The 18,364-nt window shown below is 49.2% G+C and overlaps 1 protein-coding gene across 2 annotated transcripts in view; it reads right to left on the bottom strand.

Annotated features, from left to right (window-relative positions):
• Window positions 1-18,364, bottom strand: part of PABPC1 (poly(A) binding protein cytoplasmic 1) — a 503,278-nt gene that overhangs the window by 261,338 nt on the left and 223,576 nt on the right. For both annotated transcript variants that reach the window (XM_069621444.1, XM_069621445.1), the window contains exon 6: window positions 9,827-9,921. In XM_069621444.1, the coding sequence (XP_069477545.1) occupies window positions 9,827-9,921 (95 nt within the window). The remainder of the gene's footprint in view (window positions 1-9,826; window positions 9,922-18,364) is intronic.

Here is an 18,364-nt window from a genome sequence, read left to right on the forward strand (position 1 = left end):
AGGGCTAAACAATTAAGTCAAAGAGGGCCACCAAAAGTTAGAATACAGTTTGAATTCCAATAACAGCCATACACTGTCTCCATTTCATCTCTGGCTACTCATTTCATCTCTAAAACCGAGGACACCCTGTCCTCTCGCTCTTCCTCTCCTCCCTGCTCTTCTTCTTGCCCTTCTGGGGGCCACCTCCCCTCCCTCCTTCTCTGCCTTTCACCTGTTCTCCCCAGACAAGGTTTATAGACAAGTCTGATCCATGAATGTCTCGTCAAAACAGGTTCTCCCCTGTTCCTCCAAAACCATCAAGGACCACATTGACACCTTGGCTCCTGCTCTGGCTGACTTCTGCCACCACCCCTTCGCCACTCGAGTCTTCCCTTCACCCTGAAGCCCTCCATTGCGATCCCTCTTAAGACCCCTCCTGCACAGCTTATCGCCCATTCTCCATCACTCCTTTCCTGGGCAAACTCATGGAAAAGCTGGCCATCTCCCAGCTTAATCTTCACACTGAATCTGTTGGTTGTCTCCATGACCATCAGTCTGGCTTCAGAGCTGCCAGAAGCACGGAAACTGCTCTCCTGAACAGCCGTGAAGACCTGCTCTCCAACCTCTATTCAAATATACACCCCCCCCCTGTCGTCCTCAGACTGGATCTCTTCTGCCTTTGACACGGTCAACCATGCCATCCTGCTCTGTCTCTAATGAACCTGGGTATCAGATCAGGCCATGGCTTGGCTGACCCCTTTCCTCTCCGATCGACCCTCCCAGGTCCAACTTGGGTCCTTCCTCTCCTCCATCTCTACCTCTACATGTGGTGTTCCACAGGGGTCTAACCGCTCTCCCTGGCTATTAAACCAATACCTGGCACTTTTTGCCCACCGCATTGCTGCTCTCCCCCCCAACTTTGTGCTATCCTGACAACACTCAGCTCATTTTGAAGCATCATTCCACCACCTCTTCCCCGCCTCTCATTTCCGACACTGTGCTATCCAGGAGTGGTGGGTCGCCAATGAGCTCTGCCTTAATGCCAGTAACACAGATGGAACAAGTTACTTACCTGTAACTGTTCTCCAGCACGGGTCTGGCATGTGTTCACATGCTCATGAATATTCCCCATCAGGCTGGGAATCCTCAGTAAAGAAAAAAATCTGTTTCAGTCTCACTTCTGAACTGTCTTTCGCCTAACAACCAATACCGGTCTCGGTCATAATGCCCCCAGCCAATGACTGCCCTCTACCTAACCCCCTCCTCTGGCAGCCATCTTCAGATTTGGTAGCACATAAAGTGACAGTAGGACCAAGAGAAGAGCCACAGAGGGGTAGGTGGGAGGGTGCGCATGTGAATCCATACCAGACCCATGCTGGAGAACAATAGTTACAGGTAACTTGTTCCTTCTCCAGCATGGGGTCTGGCATGGATTCACATGTTCATGTCATGAATAAAGAATACATAGCAGTACAGGCATGCACAACCACAGGAGGTGGCAAAGGCTCAACATAAGCATCTCTTACTTCCTCACCAGGATCACCTTCAAGCTAACAGGTTGCACAGCTTGGCCGACTCTGAATTCCTTCCTGGAATCCCAGTCGACGCAGTAGAACTTTGTGAAGGTAGCAGCCCTGCAGATGTCCAGCAGGGGAACACCACACAGGAACGCTGTAGTTGCAGCGATCGCTCTGGTCGAATGGGCTCGGACGGCCAGGCAACGGTTGGGTCGCCAATGGGTGATGCAGCCGGAGAGCCACCTGGAAATGGAAGCCTTGGAGAGGGCCTTCCCATGGTTCACAGGGACAAATTTCACAAAAGTTGCGACGTCTTCCGGAAACTCCTTCTGCGGTCCACATAGAACTTGAGCGCTATAGCCACATCCTCTCAGCTGGCGACGAAGGTGTCGGGAAGAATACAGGTAACACCAAGGGTTTGTTTAGATGAAAGTCCGACAGCACCTTGGCCATGAAGGAGGGGTGCATCCATAGCACTATCCTTGTCTCGTGCAATGTCAAGTAGGGTGGTTTACAAGAGGGCCTGAATCTCTCCCACACGTTGTGCGGAGGTGATGGCCACAGGAAAAGCAGTTTTCCACAACAAAGATTTCAGTGGCGCCAAATGCATAGGCTCGAACGGAGGACCCATGAGTCCAGTCAGCAACACATTGAGTTCCCACGCCGGGGCTGCAGCCTTCACCGGCAATAATTAACTTAACAGTCCCTTGACGAACTCCTTAACCAGACGGTGGGACCATAACGATGACCGTCCCGGAGATCCCGTGTAGCGGGAGATAGCCACCAGATGAACTTTGATGGTCCAGCCTTGGCCAACTACAGCAAATACGGCAGTACCTGCAGAGCCGTGACTCGTAGAGGATTGATCTTCTGTGCACAGCACCAAATGGCGAACCTCTTTTTCATTTATGTCCATAGCATTTTAAAGTAGACTATGCTCTGGCCTTAGCAAGAACCTCCTTGTAGTCCGCTGGGAGATCGTAGCCCCCCGGAACACTAACGCTGCAGGAGCCAGGCCTTCAGGTTCAGCGATCCTGGGTCGTGGTGCAGAATTGCACCTCCTTCCTTTGCGAGATCTGCGACCACTGGAAGCTTGACTGGAGGGGACGCTGGCATGCTTAGAAGGTCCAGATACCATATCTGTCTAGGCCACGCCGGTGCGACAAGGCTCATCCTGCACCGGGACCGTCTAGTTAATGGACTACTCAAAGAAGCAACGGCAATGGAGGGAACACATACAGAAACAGGCCATCCCAGGGGAAAGAGAATGCATTACCCACGCTCCCTGGCTGGGGCAACCTGCTGGCGAACCTCCGGCACTTGGTGTTCGTCGCCGTCGCAAACAGATCGATCTGGGGAGTGCCCCATCTGCGGAATAGGCGATACACTTGGTCCTGCCGAAGTTCCCACTCGTGGCAAGAGAACACTCCTGAGCCGCCTGTGCCGATCCTTCAGCGTGCGGGGCACCATCTCCTGACAAAACGCACAGTCTTCCTCCACGTGTGTCGTGTCTGAGTGCAGGCAGTAAAGGCACAGGGAATGTGTCATCCAAAAAAAAAAAACATTCCGCAAGTCGCAGCCGGAACAAATCTTGAAGAGGGGGCGCCGAGTCGTCGTCCTCATCTGCCATGTCTACGCGGAGTAGGCCTTGAAGAATCTCCTGGAATCCTCCATGAAGAAAATGTGACAAAATTCGCCCTTAAGGGGCGCTGAAGAATCCGAAAAACGGGTCCGCGCTAATCGGAAGGTAGATCGATGGAGAATGAGGCTCAATTGACCGAAAAAAAGTAAAACTTTTAGAGAAAGCACAAAACGCAGTAAAGGCTCACGAGGACTCCCAACACTTGAACGTGCAGTAAAAATCTGAAGATGGCTGACAGAGGAGGGGCTTAGGTAGAGGGCAGTCATTGGCTGGGGGCAGTATGACCCAGTGATTGGTTGTTAGGAGAAAGACAGTTCAGAAATAAAAACGGATTTTTTCTTTATCGAGGATTCCCAGCCTGACGGGGAATATTCATAAGCATGTGAATCAATGCCAGACCTCATGCTGGAGAATCTCCTCATTGGCACCCTTGCTCCCTCTGTCACTTTCTGTCCGGCCTCTCTTGGCCCTCTTTCTGCTCCCACCTGTGAGGCTTAAAAGCTCAGGGTCATCTTCGACTCCACACTCTACTTTTCTTCTGACATCTCTAAGAAGTCACACTACCAGAGGTATTCTTCCTTTCCTCTCCTTCCCCCCCAGAAGCTCACTGTCTCAGAGTTCTGATTCTCATCTAACGGCCTCTACTCTCCGCAACTCATCCAAAACAGTACTGCAAGACTTGTCCTTGGCCTCAATCCTAGGGATCATCCCTCTCCAGGACTGAAATCTCTGCACTGGCTCCCAGGATCAAGTTCAAACCCCTCTGCATTGTCCACAAGGCCTTGTGGGGCCTGGGGCGTTAACTTCAACTCTCTCTGCCTAAAGATCTTCCTTCTCGAGCTCTTCGCTCATCCGCCTCCAACTCCCTCAGGGTCAGTTGCTTCTCCAAGCAACAAGTTGGTGGTAGTTCTCTTTCTTCGGCTGGGGCCTCCCTCTGGAACAGCCTCCCTGCCTATCTGAAACTTGAGAACAATCTCCGGTTCCGGAAGCACCTCAAGACCTTACTTTTTGCTTCGGCTTTCTCTCCTCCTATCACCCGCTGAACTCCTGGCTGAAATTGAACTGGTCACCTGGCTACCCTCTGATCTCAGGCCCAGGTACCCTCCCCGCCACTTGCACACCTGCACTGCCCCGCTGGCAACCTTTGCACTCAGGGGATGTTTCTGTAGCCCTACAGTCCCCTATCAGCACTTGACACTTTGTGTCTGCACTTACCCTAGCACTTGCCACCAGCTGGCTGCACTATTTACTTTGTTCGTTTTTTATGTATTATTTTACTGTGATCCCATGTACCCCACTGCCCCCTTCATCCCCCTTAGTACCACCCCCCCCTTTGCACTTGTGCGATCTCAATGTCACCTGGTCTAGTAAGATCGTGGTCGGTCTTCCCTCCGTTACCCTTCCCTTGTCGCGTCGCGCTATGAAACACTTGTATAGGCGCGTTATAAATACCATATCATATACTCTAGAAATAGATGGAAAATATATAAATAACCCACTACATTACTAAGGGTAGGAGTGCAGTGCAATTATGACAAAACCCAGTCTTTGGGTTACAAGTCAGGGCCCAAAAGTGGGCCCATTATTGTCCACACTGAGGTTAAGCACCCTTTTTACTCACTTAGGAGTTTAAACGTTCATAAAGGATTCCCCTAAGGAAAAAAATGGACAAAGCCAAGGTTATGGGTTAAAGGCAGGTAAGTAATTGTTCTACCCCACAGGGGCAGCAAAAGAATCAACTAACTAGGGTACACCAGAGGCGGTCCCTGTGAAGAGCTCCAGTTCCAGGCCAGAGTCCTCCAGAAAAGGATACATAAAATCTGGTGAAAGATGGCAACAAAGCAGTATTCAAATGTAAGTCGATGATAAACCATGGCAGCAGGAAACATGCAAAACCACATGAATCCTGGGCCCACAAGACCCCTGAACCCAGATTTATTAGACTAATCAGGAACCAAGTACTGACAGCACCAATCACTGAGGTGTCGGCACAGACTGTTGGAGAACACAGGTAGTGCAGGACTTTTCTTTAACAGGGCTAAAACAAGGATCCAGTACAGAGGGACTTGAATGCCAAACCAACAGAGACCCAAACATCCAAAATAATCCATGCGCCCATGTGAACATCCCACAAGCAAAACTGGCAAACCAACTAGGAAGACAGAAGAACCAGATCAATTGCATCCAGGCAGTTCGAGGGGCAACTGTCAGGTTTCAGAGCGGTAGAGATCAGTAAACCTCAGTAAATCAGTAAACCCCAGTGAATCATTTTTCTGACATGGGTTTGTTTTAAATAGTGGTTATATATGTTTTTTCCAGTTCGGATTTCACTTCAGTTTGACCCTTAACTTCGTCCATTCAGAGTGAGGCAGATTCCCCTAGCCAAGATGGTGCAGGCAGTCTGGAGTCCTGATTGGCTGTAGATAAAACAAAGGGCAGGGCAGAACATTCTAAACTGCCTTTCATCAAGATTTGCCAAAGAGACTGGTCCTGTATTCGTTTTCTGGTGTTGCTATGCCTATTTGCTAAGAACAACTTTCATTAAAATTTATTTACAAGTCAAGGAAGAAGCAAGCAGAGGATCAAAAGCAGGAAGATTTGGATAACTTTCAGATAAGTGTTGTATACTTTAATAAGAGCAAATAACTCGAAATAAATAGCTCCTTTAATATAAATATTATAATATTATTTTAGTAGGAGTTAGGATCTTGTTTCAGGGGTTCCGTTTATCTTTTATTTTGCTTTGAAGGGGAAAGGTTTCTTGCGCGCGCGCGATTAGTAGATAGCCAGTTGATTGGTTTCGGGAGATTCGTAATTTGACCTCACGTTTTTTCCCTTTCAGCGCTACGCGTCCTTTCACAGTTTGTTTTCGTTTCGTTCTGGGTTTGACGAGAAGGCGCCAACGTTGTTTCCTAAGGCAGGTTGGGGACTGGGTACGGTAAGGATTTTTTCTCTTTCTTGGATGTGTCATTAGTACGCTGGTTTCCGGCTTCCTACTAGATAGTTTATATGAATTAATCCTGGATGAGAAGGAGGAAAAGTGATTCAGTTTAACTTGGCGAGCGTTTAATGTGCACATTCGAAGCTTGCAGAGTTAATGCTTGAAGGCATTCAGTGTTTTCTTACCGCAACGGATGCCAGTTACTGCATACACTTGTGCAGTGATATTTTTAACGTATTTGGTGAATCTTTGTGGTGCGAGCGCAAAACGAAAGAGGTTAACGTTGCGCCGCTTTCACTTTAGGAATAACATGAGGAATCAAAGCAGCACGCAACACATGAGTTTTAGTTGGAAATATGCTTGTTTGTTTGGACGTAAATAGGCATAAATAGTTTAAAAGAAGGAATATTTAAATAGGAAGTTAGGATCTTCACTTTGGTAGTACATAAGGATATTCCTTTAACTACTGGAACTGCAATAGTGCGCCCTTTAGTTCACATCTTTTGTGGTTAGGAGGAGAGTTTCAGTAGTTGGATTTGCAATTCCTGCTAAACTATACTTCAAAGAGAAGAAGAAATACTTGAGTACTTAGAGACTTATGAAGCTACCAGAGATCGGAGCAAGCATCTGAATTGTTCAGCAGCTCCCGAGGAATTTCGAAGACAGGACCTGACGGCAACCAGCTAACAAAGAACATTCCCATGAAAAGGGCACCTGATTGAGGTGACACAGGACAGCCCAAGAGGTGTTACAGAGTAGTGGCTACCCACAACTCTTCCAAGCAAGGGAGACTACTTCTAGGTGCTTGGTACAGGAATATTTCACAGGGAGGCGGCACACCAAAGCATAAGGCACCCAATGTAGGCTACATACAGGTCAACTGTTGAAGACTGTCCTCTGCAACAAATGCATTTGTTATTAGAGGCAAATGGAACATATAAGAGGAAGTTGAAATGAAAATATGCAAAAAAGGTAAACGGATGACAGCCATTACAGGAAGGGAATGCCAGAAAAGTAGGACATCCCCAAAATCAGAGCACTATCTCCCATTTCTAATGAATGGAAATACACAATAAGCTGGAACCAGTCTGAGAAGCAAGGCACTGCAGGTGGACAGGCGCTCAACTCAAGGGTTATGAACTGTTTACCGTGGTTGCTTCATGTAAAGACTGGAGGGTGTGTCTGTACTCCTGCTCTCTATATGGCAGGAGAGGCAGAGGCCCCCCCAGCCAAGATCCTCTAAAGGGTAGCGCAGGTCGACCAATCAAGGCCTAGCTTCTCAGGAGGTGATGTAGGTTGGTTCCTAAGTACATTGTAGTCCCCAAGCACCCACAAAGGTATGTCCACACACTGTATTAGTTAAAACACAGTCTTTACATAAAGTTCAAGGTTATATACACAATAACAATAACTCACTTTCTGCTCAGTTGATCTATAATGGCAAATATATGCAGTTCTAAGTGGTACCACAATTATCAGATTTCATTAAAGTGCATCAACTGTACTCTAGTCAAAATGTCACACAAATCACTTAATAAAGGTAACCAACAATAGACAGGAGGAAAGCAGTTGGTGAAAACAATTGGCAGAATACTGACCCCTACTGTTAGACAGTTGTGTGGAGATCCCCCCCCCTTCCACCTGGGCAACCTGTAAAGTAACAATACCCTACAAGCCCAGTCCACATATTGCTCAATAAGTCTTATTTCCTTCTACAAGGTTTCTACCATACCATTGTACCGGTAATAGTCGTTAACGGATCCTTCTTGAGCAGCTCCCTTTAAAGCAGGAGCCACGGATCGCCGAGATCCCTTGAGGAAAGTGAACTCTGCATCGAGGCAGTAGCTTCGGTCCCAGAAGTGCTAGTCGCCGAAGGAGCAAAGACTTCCTGCAAGGAAGAGGTGTGCGGGGCACCCTGATGTCGATCGTTCAGGACCGCAAAGAGTTTGTGAAGAACTATGGCCCAGCAAGGGCGTCGAGTCGTTTGGCGTCTCTACGGTCTTTGGGTGGCAGGAATCCCACCGGCGGATGCTCCTTGGTGCGTCGACGGCCTGACTTTCTCCGGAGGGATAAGGCGGGCGGCGGTTCGGACAAGTGCGTCCGTGAATCAAAAGTCTTAGGCAAAGGAGCATTGCGGCTCCGGTCGTCAAAGGCACGGCGTCAAGCGGTCCCCTCTTCTGGGCAACCAAGCTTCAACGGGCCTGCAGAGGTTATAGCAAATCTGCGAACCCTGGTCGACGACAGTGGACGGAATCTCCGATGCTCATCTTCATGCTCCTCGGCGGTCCCCGTCTCCGGTCGGCAGCCTGTCGAGGGTCTGACTTCCAGGGAGCTTCAGCGAAGGTTAGCAGTGCTTGATGGTCCCTCGGAGCATGGGAAGAGGGTGCCTAACCAGGTCCTCTTGGATCAGTCTCGACAGGTTTCAGATTTCGGCAAAGGGAGACAGCAGTCAACCACCTTCTTCAGGCTTGGCTTCGAGATTCAGCTTCAGTTTCAAGGTCAGTTTCAACTCCAGCGTCTGAATGAATTCTAGCAGTGAGAGGCCCCCAGATATACTGTTGATCTCCCATTCATTCTGCAGGGTCACACTCAGGCAACCAATCACTCAGAAGGGCATTAGGCAGTCAGTTAGCCAATCAGGCATACAGTGCATTCAGGCCATTCTCCTCCCTCTCAGACACTCGCAAAAAGGAATGTGTATTGGGATATATACCAAGCCATTCAACACTACACACTGCATTCATACCAGTTTCGGGCAGGGCTGTCTCAATCATTGTGTTTCATACTAGAAACCAGACCTCCACAAGAGGAACATATTGGCCACACACTCCATTCACCCACGTCCCACCCACAGGGTGTACCCCCAACATAGTCACGGGAAGGCTCCAGCCAGTCTGGCCTGGACTCTACAACACCACCATATATGGACCTTCCACCCAACAGTAAGTCAGGGGGAAGGGACAGTCGGGGCTTCCATGGCCTTTGGGAAAATAAGGTAACAGGCAATAGAAAGCAAGAGGCCACAGGGGACATCTTGTTTTCCATCAGGAATCAACTAATTCCAATGGCAGGGCCTGGGTATCCCAAAATGGAGGATACTCAGAGCACCTGTCAAATTCAGCATGGAGCTGCCACCAGCCCATACCCTGCTCTGTGGGCCACACAGGTGCCCAAAAACACACACTAGGGGCACAGGGTTGTACCCCACCCATGGGTGCCATCAGGGTATCCCAGGGGTCTGTACACCACACCAAAAACAGGAAGAACTGCACTGCCAGAGTCCCACATGGACTCCTGGGCAGAAAACAATACAGAATACAAACAAAAAAGGACTACAGAACAAGGATAGGGAGGCCCTGTCCCTCCAATGCATTTCCAGCATCACACTTCATCACCAGGCAGTTGAGAGCAGGGCCACAGATGGATAAGATTGCTTAGTAAGGAATGTTCAACTTGCTTTCAGGAAAAAAATAAAAAGACTACATGTCTTTAGAAGTGCATACTAAAACACTGATCGACATTTCCCATTAGTATAAATGTAGGTGCCAGTGTCAATTACTTTGTGTTGCTGTCACTTCAGGAACCGCCCACTACTACAATAGTGTAGTCTAGTATTGGATTCAAATAGTTTAAAAGCACTTTTTGGATAACATATTGTAGACATGGTGCAGAAGACAAAGCTTAGCAAAACTTAAACGTTAAAATAGTTACAAAATCTAAATGGGCATTACTTTCCCTGTTACTTACTTTTTGAGCATCTTCATGTCTTTCAAAGCTGACAAACCCAAAGCCTTTAGATTTTCCAGACTCATCAGTCATAACTTTTACACTTAAAGCTGGACCTGAAACAATATATACAGGTTTCTAGGCAAATATGCAATGCGATTTGGAAACAGTTATTAAAAAAGAAATATCAAAAGGTAATACAGATTCTATAAATAATCCGGCTTAATCGAAAGAGAAATAGATTGCAGATATGCGATGCCCAGAGCAAAAACATCAAGTGTCACACTTTTAAATGAAGGCAGGGTCTATACACACTTGCAGTAGCAGAGCATTTATGAATGTGTGTGTTTTAGTAAGGACAGGCCTTGTCTCATCAGAAAGTATCAATCAATTTCAATGGTGTGTCTATATGTTTTCAGGCCTAACAAAGGTCCCAATAACAATTACTTTGGCAATGGTGTCTCAAAAATGATAAGTTACTCACCGTAGTGACTAACATACTCCTACTCCATAATCCCCTTTGCTCCATACTGTATGGGCGTCCCTCGCTAGGGCAGGGGAAACAACCTTTTTTTGCCAGAATAAAATAGTCTTCCCCTTTGAATTTAGATGTGTGCAGGGGTGCAGCCCTAGGAGCATGCGCTCCCCAGACTCCGCCCACCAGCACCACTCCTCAGTCCCCTTTGATGCATCGACAATATTAGGATTGCCTAATGACACTGATGTTGAGGAGGAGGAAAGGGGACCGTGGACTAGGAGTATGTTAGTCACTACGGTGAGAAGATAGGCGTTCCTTACCGTAACAGCATTTCTGATGAATGCATCGGCTTAGATTCACATGTTGTGCATATAGTCTGACATCTAGTGGAAACCACAGAGTACTGCATCTTGTCTTTCGAGGATCGAAAGGGACGCCGACATGGGCGTGTAACACAATCCCCAACGTGGCGTGTAGTGTAGATAAAATCCCTCACACGTCGAGGTCCCTCTGATTGTATTTCTTCTGCCGCGAGGGAGCCTTATGACCATCTTGAGTAGAGAAAGGTAAGTTGTAAAATGTCCATCTTTCTTCCATCCGAGCGGGGAGGAAGGGTGGGTGCATGATACAATCATCAGAAGACATGCATTACTTACCGTAAAAGCATTTGATTTTTATCTGCTTAGATCCACATGCTGTGCATAGTCCAACATCCTGTTGGAACTGCAGAAATTGCATCTCATCTTTGGAGAATCAACATGGGCGTGCCTGTAACACTATCCCTACGTGACGTGTAGTGTACCCAAGATCACTTACGCGTCGAGGTCCCTCCAATTGTATTTTTTCTGCCTTGAGGGAGCCTAATGACTATCGTGAGTGATTACATAAGAGAGTAGTAAGACGTCTATGTTCCTTCCACCCGAGTAGGGAGGAAGGGTGGGTGCATGTGAATCTAAGCAGATCCAATCATCGGAAATGCTATTACGGTGAGTAATGCATGTCTTCTGATGCTTGTTAATCTGCTTAGAATCACATGTTGTGCATAGACTAGCGAGCAGTACCCGGAGTTGGAGGTCGGTTGTGAGAAGGAACAGTAGCGAAAATATGTCCTAGTACTGCTTGTCCCACGAGTCAGACCTAGAATGCGTGTCTAGGCAATAGTGTTTTGGAAAAGGTATGTACAGAACTCCAGGTTGCCGCTTTGCAAAAGGACTCAGGGGAACATTTACCTATGAAAGATATGGAAGCCCCAGTGTCTCGAGTAGAATGTGCTCTAGGCTTGTAGGGCAGTTCTCTCTTAGCAAGAGAGAAACAGAGTGTGATGCATTTGACAATCCACCTTGAGATGGCTGATTTAGAGACAGGATCCCCTTCTCAACCAGCTGCCACAGAAACGAAAAACTGGTTTGTCTCTCAGTGGTTTAGTCCTTTTCAGGTAAAACATGACTGCTCTGCGCACATCTAATGTGTGTAGGCTTCTTTCGGCTACATTAGAGGGGTTCTGAAAGAAGGTAGGCAGTTCTATTAATTGGTTCACATGGAACTTGGAGCAAAATTTAGGCGCAAATCAAGGGTGAGTGCGCAGAACCACCTTATCTCTGAACTGTAACAAAAGGTTCTAGAACTGAAAGGGCCTGTAGTTCACTAACCCCTCCAATGGAAGCAATAACCACTAGGAAGGCTGTCTTATAGGTAAGATCATTGAGACTTGCCTTATGCATAGGCTCAAAGGGGGACCCCCATGAGCCTAGTCAATACCACATTCAGGTCCCTTTTGGGAGCCAGGTTGGAAATGGGGGGGGGGAAATGAATCCTTTTAACCACTTCCATGAAAGCCTTAACTGGTATTTTCCACAACACCACCTTCTGTTGTGACGTAGTGTAGGCTAAAAGAGCAGCTAAATGAACCTTCAGGGAATTAAAAAGTAGACCAAAGTCTAGTAGGCGAGTCAGGTACAATACAATGCGAGTAGGTGAGCAGTCAATGGGTTTGACGCCCTTAGCATTGCACCAGAAAAAGCGCTTCCATTTACTGGAGTAGCAATATCAGGTGTTCGGTTTTCTTGCCTCTCCGAGTATGACCATGCATCTCTGAGAAAGTATTAACTGCTCGAACTCTATGACTTCAGGAGCCTGGCCACTAAGTTCAGGGTTTGCGGGCATGGGTGAAGCGTTTCTCCCTTGTCTCGAGATAACATGTTGTATGGTCAAGGCAGTTTCATTGGAGGAGAGACATCTCCATCAGATGAGAGAGCCAGGGTTGGCAGGTCCACATGGGGGCCTCCAATATCATGGTCACTGGCTCTTGGTGCATCTTGTGCACGATCTTGTCGAGTAGGGGAGTGCGCAACTAAATTTCCCTGACCATGCTATCCAGAGACAGTTCACCTTGGAGCGGTTCTGGGGGTACCTGGAGGCGTAATCTAGGCATTGGGCGCTCTCCAGAGTTGTGAACAAGTTGATCTCTGGGAAGCCCCATAGTGCGAAAACAGACGATGCCTTCGTGTAGTCGCCATTCATATTCTAAGGGAAATCTCTGCTGAGCACGTGTCTCAGAAGATTGAGTTCCCTTGGAACGTGTTGGGACAACAGGAACATCTTGTGTTTGAGAGCCCATATTCAAATGTTCTGGGACAGCTTAAATAGCCCTGGAGAGTGTGTGCCTCCTTGTTTGTTCAGATAATACATGGCCGTGGTTCTGTCTGTTAGGACCAGGATGGTCTTCCCCTGTAACTGTGTCTGAAAGGCTTTTAGTGCTTTAAAAACAGCTAATAGCTCTAACAGATTTATGTGGTTTGACGCTACATCTGGGGACCACACTCCGTGCACTGTCTGCTGAAGCAGGTGAGCCCCCACCCTGTGAGAGATGCGTCTGTCGCGAGTGGCATCTACTGCGGGGGTGGAGAAGGTCTTCCCCCTTCAAGAAGTTGTCCCTCGACCACCACTGCAGAGAGAGAACGAGAGCTGGCGAGAACTACCAGATCTTTCCATTGTCCGCTGGCCTGGCACCATTGGCTGTTGAGCCACACCTGCATGGGACGCATGCGCAGATGCACGTGAGGAACTAAGTAAATACAGGACGCCATCATTCCTAGCAGTCGCATGGCCGTTCATTCCGTCACTTACCGACTGGCTACATACTGAAGGATTTGAAACAGCATGTTTTGGACACTCCGAGGGGAAGACAAGGCTGTCCCTTGTTCGAATTAGAGCCCCTAGAAACTGACTTGAATGGGGCCTAAACTGGATTTTTTCTCGTTGATTGAGAAACCCAGACTGAATAAGGTCTATTGTCTTCTGAGTGTTCAATAGGCATGGTTCGTAGGATTCCCCTATTATGAGCCAGTCGTCGAGGTAAAGGTAAACCAGGACGGATTGTCTGCGCAGGTGCGCTGCTACCACCGCCACTACCTTCATAAACACCCTTGACGCCGGGGCAATGCCAAAGGGGAGTACTTGGAACTGATTGTGCTTGTCCTCTATCATGACCCTTCGGTATTTTCCGTGCACTGGCAACATTGAAATATGAAAGTATGCATCTTTAATTTCCAGTGTTGCCAAGTAATCCCCTGTTTCAGCAGTGGGATTACTTCTTGTAAAGTGACCAATATGAAACAAGGTTTGACAAATTTGTTCGCAGGGCATATTTGAGATCCTTTTTAGGTACAAGGAAGTACACTGAATAAATTACCTTGTTTACCTGTAGAATCGGCATGACTTTTGCCGCCCTTTTCTTGAAGGATCTCCACCTCTTGCAGGAGAATGCGCAGGTGTTCCGGAATCAGGCATTGTGATCTTGGTTGTGTGAACTGAGGTGGTCAGCAAAATTCTATGCAGTACCTGTGGGCCACGGTCTTGAGCACCCACTGGTCTGTCGTTATCCCTTCCCATGCTCGAAGGAAAGATGTTAGACGCCCCCCAACTGGGGTGGCATGGGAGGGGACTCTGATCCGATGGTCATTTCTGACCCGAGGCTGGGGAGCCCCTGGGGTGGAACCACAGCCTCTACCCTTTCCAAACTGCTGTCCTCTAGGTGGATAGGTGGTGGTGGCATTAGATCCTTGTGCAGATTTCTTACCAGGTTACTCACCGTAGTGACCACCTTACTCCTAGTCCATAGATCCCTTTCCTCCATACTTGTGGGACATCTCTCCGTCCTGTGGGATGGGACCGGAGCACTTTGTAAAAAGCATCCACATTTTTCCAAAAATGTGTCCCTCCTCTCTTTCCTGCGCGGGGCCCGGCATGCGGCCGTAACCCCGTCCACCTTGGCTCCGCCCCGCACATCTCCCATCAGTCCTTTTCTATCGCAGGGTCAAAGACCCATTAGCAATAACAGATGAACCTTAGTAGAGGGGACGGCGGGCGGGCGTATGGAGGAAAGGGAACTATGGACTCGGAGTAAGGTGGTCACTATGGCGAGTAACCTGGTAATACTCCTACGTCCCGTCCCCTTTCCTCCATACTTGTGGGAGATTCCCAAGCACTCCTTACAGGAACTATGGGTGGATGGAAATACCCCTTACTGAAACAGGTTCTTTAGCACAGCCTGACCAAACTGAGCGTCAGCTCTAGAGCTCATATTGAGGCAGTAATGCTTACAGAAAGCAGATGGGGAGGCCCAAGTAGCTGCCTTAGCGATGGACTCCCAGGGAACTTATTTCTGAAAAGCAACCGCGGCTGCCTTGCCCCGCACCAGGTGCGCATGGATACCTTTAGGAGGTTTCAGCTTTTGGACGGTGAAAGACTCCGTGATGCAGACGGCAATCCATCTGGAAATAGATGCCTTAGACGCCGGCCTGCCCTGAGGGTTACCGAAGGTCACAAAAAGTTGAGAACTCTGGAGCTCTTCGAACGTCAAGACAGTGTAGAACCCTTTCAGCCTCTGAGGCAGGGTTCAGAAAAAAGACTGGAAGGGAGATCGACTGATTCAGATGGAATTCGGTCACTACCTTCGGTAGGAAAGCCGGGTTTGTCCGAAGGACTACCTTGTCCTTGTGAAAGACCAAGAAAGGATGCTCCACCGACAATGCCTGGAGGTCACTCACTCTCCTCGCTGACATAACGGCGACCAGAAAGGACACTTCCCAGGACATGTACTTGAGATCAACCGTAGCCATTGGCTCAAAGGGTTTATGGCACAGTGCCGTCAGGACTACATTTAGATCCCAAGGAGGTTGCGGACAACGAACCGGAGGGTAGATGCGTGTCAAGCCAGCAAAATGTCTCTTCACCACCGGGTTAGTTAGAGAAGAACACAGGTCTGTAGAAAGGTAAGCGGAAACCGCTGAGAGATAAGTCCTTCAACACAGAACTTGAAACCCTGACTCTGCTAGGGACGATACGAAGGACAGCACCGTGTCAATCGTGGCCACCATCGGATCCAACTCCTTCTCCAAACACCAATGACGGAACCTGAGCCATTTACTCTTGTATCGAGATCTGATCGAGGGTTTCCTGGCTGCCTGGATAATGCGCATGTTATCCGCAGACAAACTCAAATGCTCTAAAGACTTGAACTCGGGCACCATGCCGCCAAGCTGAGCGATTGTGAGGAGGGGTGCCACATCTGTTCCCCTTGGTGAAGAAGATCGGGAGTTACTGGTAACCTGATCGGCGGATACACCGACAGGTGTTGAAGTTCTGAGAACCTAAACCTGGCCGGCCACCATGGGGCTATCAGTAGAAGAGAACAGCTCACAGAGTTCTTCAACTTCCAAATTGCTCGATGAACTAGAGGCAGAGGCGGGAAGGCGTAAGCTCTCATGTTGTGCCATGGAATCTCGAAAGCATCCCCCAGAGAGGAGGCTCCCAGCCCCCCTCTGGAGGCGTACTGAGGAAGCTTCTCGTTTACCACCGTGGCGAAGAGGTCCACCTCCGGTGTGCCCCAACGCGAGAAAATCCATGAGAGGACCTCCGCCTTCAACTCCCACTCGTAGCTGACCACTGTCCGCTGGCTGAGGACAACCGCTGTGACATTCAGCTGGCCCGGGATGTACACTGCAAGCAGCCAGACCCCATGAAGCACGGCCCACTCCCAAATCTGGATCGACAGGTCCACGAGGGGGGGGGGGAGACTTTGTTCCCCCTTGCTTGTTGATGTAATACATTGATACCTCATTGTCCGTTCTTATGCGGACCACCTTGTTGACAATGAGCGGTCTGGTCTGAACACCTTGAGCGCCAGAAAGATCGCCAGAAGCTCCAAATGATTTATGTGCAGGAGCTTGTCCTCAGGCGACCAGAGGTCCGAGACCTGAAGATGATCTAACGTACCCCACCCCAAAAGGGAGGAGTCCGTCGTGATCGTCACCATGGGTGCTGGGTCCTGAAATCCCGCGCCCACCGACAAGTTGCTGAGAGATGACCACCAGTCCAGGTCCACTCTCATGGAATCCGGAATCATTATCCGCTTGGAATCCGGGTCCACAGCCTGACGCCAGGAACTCTGAAGAGCCATCTGGTTCCGTCTCATTTTGAGAAGAGGAAGAGCCAGTACACACGAGGCCATGTGGCCCAGAAGTCTCTGGAACCACCAGGCTGACATGCTCTCCGACTGCGCAAACATCTGACACGTGGCCAACAGATCCGCCATTCTGCCCCCGGTCAGTTACACTCTGCAGTCGATCGTGTTCCAACAAAAACCCAGGAAGATCAGGTCCTGTGAGACAGTCATGGAGGATTTCCGCCAGTTCACCGACAGCCCAAGATGGAACAGGAGCTGAAGGAGAGACTGGAGGTTGCCCGCTGCTGCCAACGGACAAGGGCTGCGTGAGGCCAGTCGTCCAAATAAGGATACACATGGATACTCTGGAGACGAAGATAGGCCGCAATCACTGACATCTTCGTGAAGATACGCGGCGCCGAGCTGAGGCCAAAAGGAAGCACCCGAAACTGGAAGTGCTCCTCTCCCAAAGAGAAGCAGAGGTATCTCCTGTGTGGATTCCAAATCAGGATATGCATGTACGCATCCTGAGGATCCACCACGCTGAGCCAATCGCCCATCTGCAAAGAGGAGCAAATCTAGCCGGGCGTGATCATCTTGAATTTCTCTTGGGGTAGGAAAAGATTGAACTGGGAAAGGTCTAGGATGGTGCGCAGGCCAGCCTGGTTGGGTTTGGGCACCGTAAACAGCCGGGAGTAGAAGCCCTCCCCTCGCTCCCCAAGGAGAACGGGTTCCACAGCTTCGAGGTCCAGAAGTTTCTGAACCTCGGCCTTGAGGGAGGGTGACCCCGACAGCTGAAAAGGAGGGTTGAGCGGTGGGTAGGGGGTAAAGGTAAGCGGAAGCCCGCTCAAGCGACTGACAAGACCCATCTGTCTTCTGTGATGGTCTGCCACGCCTCCCAAGGAGACGCAATGCGTCCTCCCACCGGGGTCTCGTGCGAGCGCGGAAAACCCTCATTTGGCAGGCTAATCGGTGGCGGTGCCACCTGAACCTGATGAGGCGGAGGAGCAGGAGAAAAACCGCGTATGCTGTTGTCTACGGTGGTTATTCCCCGCAGGAGTAGCCACTCTGTGAGATTTGCGGTCGAGGAAGCCCCTAAAACCAGAGGAAGGTCGACTTTGCGACAGCGTCTCTGGGATTTGAAAGGAGCTTTAACCAGAACAGACTATGATTTGGCCGTCTGAGTGCTATCCTTGGTTTTGGTGAGCTCTACATCAGTAGAAGATTGAAAAACCTCCTTACCATCGAATGGAAGGTCCAGTACCTTGTCTTGCACTTCCATCGAAAACTTAGTGGCATGCAGTCATGCTTGCCGCGAGGTATTAACCCCAAGCATCAGGCCCCGAGCCGAGGTGTCTACTTGATGAGCCGCAGCCTCCAGGAGATCCTGGGCCAAGACCCTGGCATTGGAAAGTCTTCCAACTTCTCGACCGGAATGTGCTCCTCAAACTCCAACAGACCTTTCCACATCCGCATGTTAGCTCCCGCCAAAATCAATTCTGCATTGGCCTGCCTGAACTGCAAGGCCGAATTGGCAAAGATTTTCCTCCCTAGGGAGTGCAGGAGCTTGTCCTCCTTTCCCAAGACCTGAGTAGCCGTTGTGGAAGAGGATGCTGCAGGTCTGGATTGCAACGTA

This window comes from Ambystoma mexicanum, chromosome 5q, assembly GCF_040938575.1.
Source record: "Ambystoma mexicanum isolate Mex_15411 chromosome 5q, UKY_AmexF1_1, whole genome shotgun sequence".
Lineage (NCBI taxonomy): Eukaryota > Metazoa > Chordata > Amphibia > Caudata > Ambystomatidae > Ambystoma > Ambystoma mexicanum.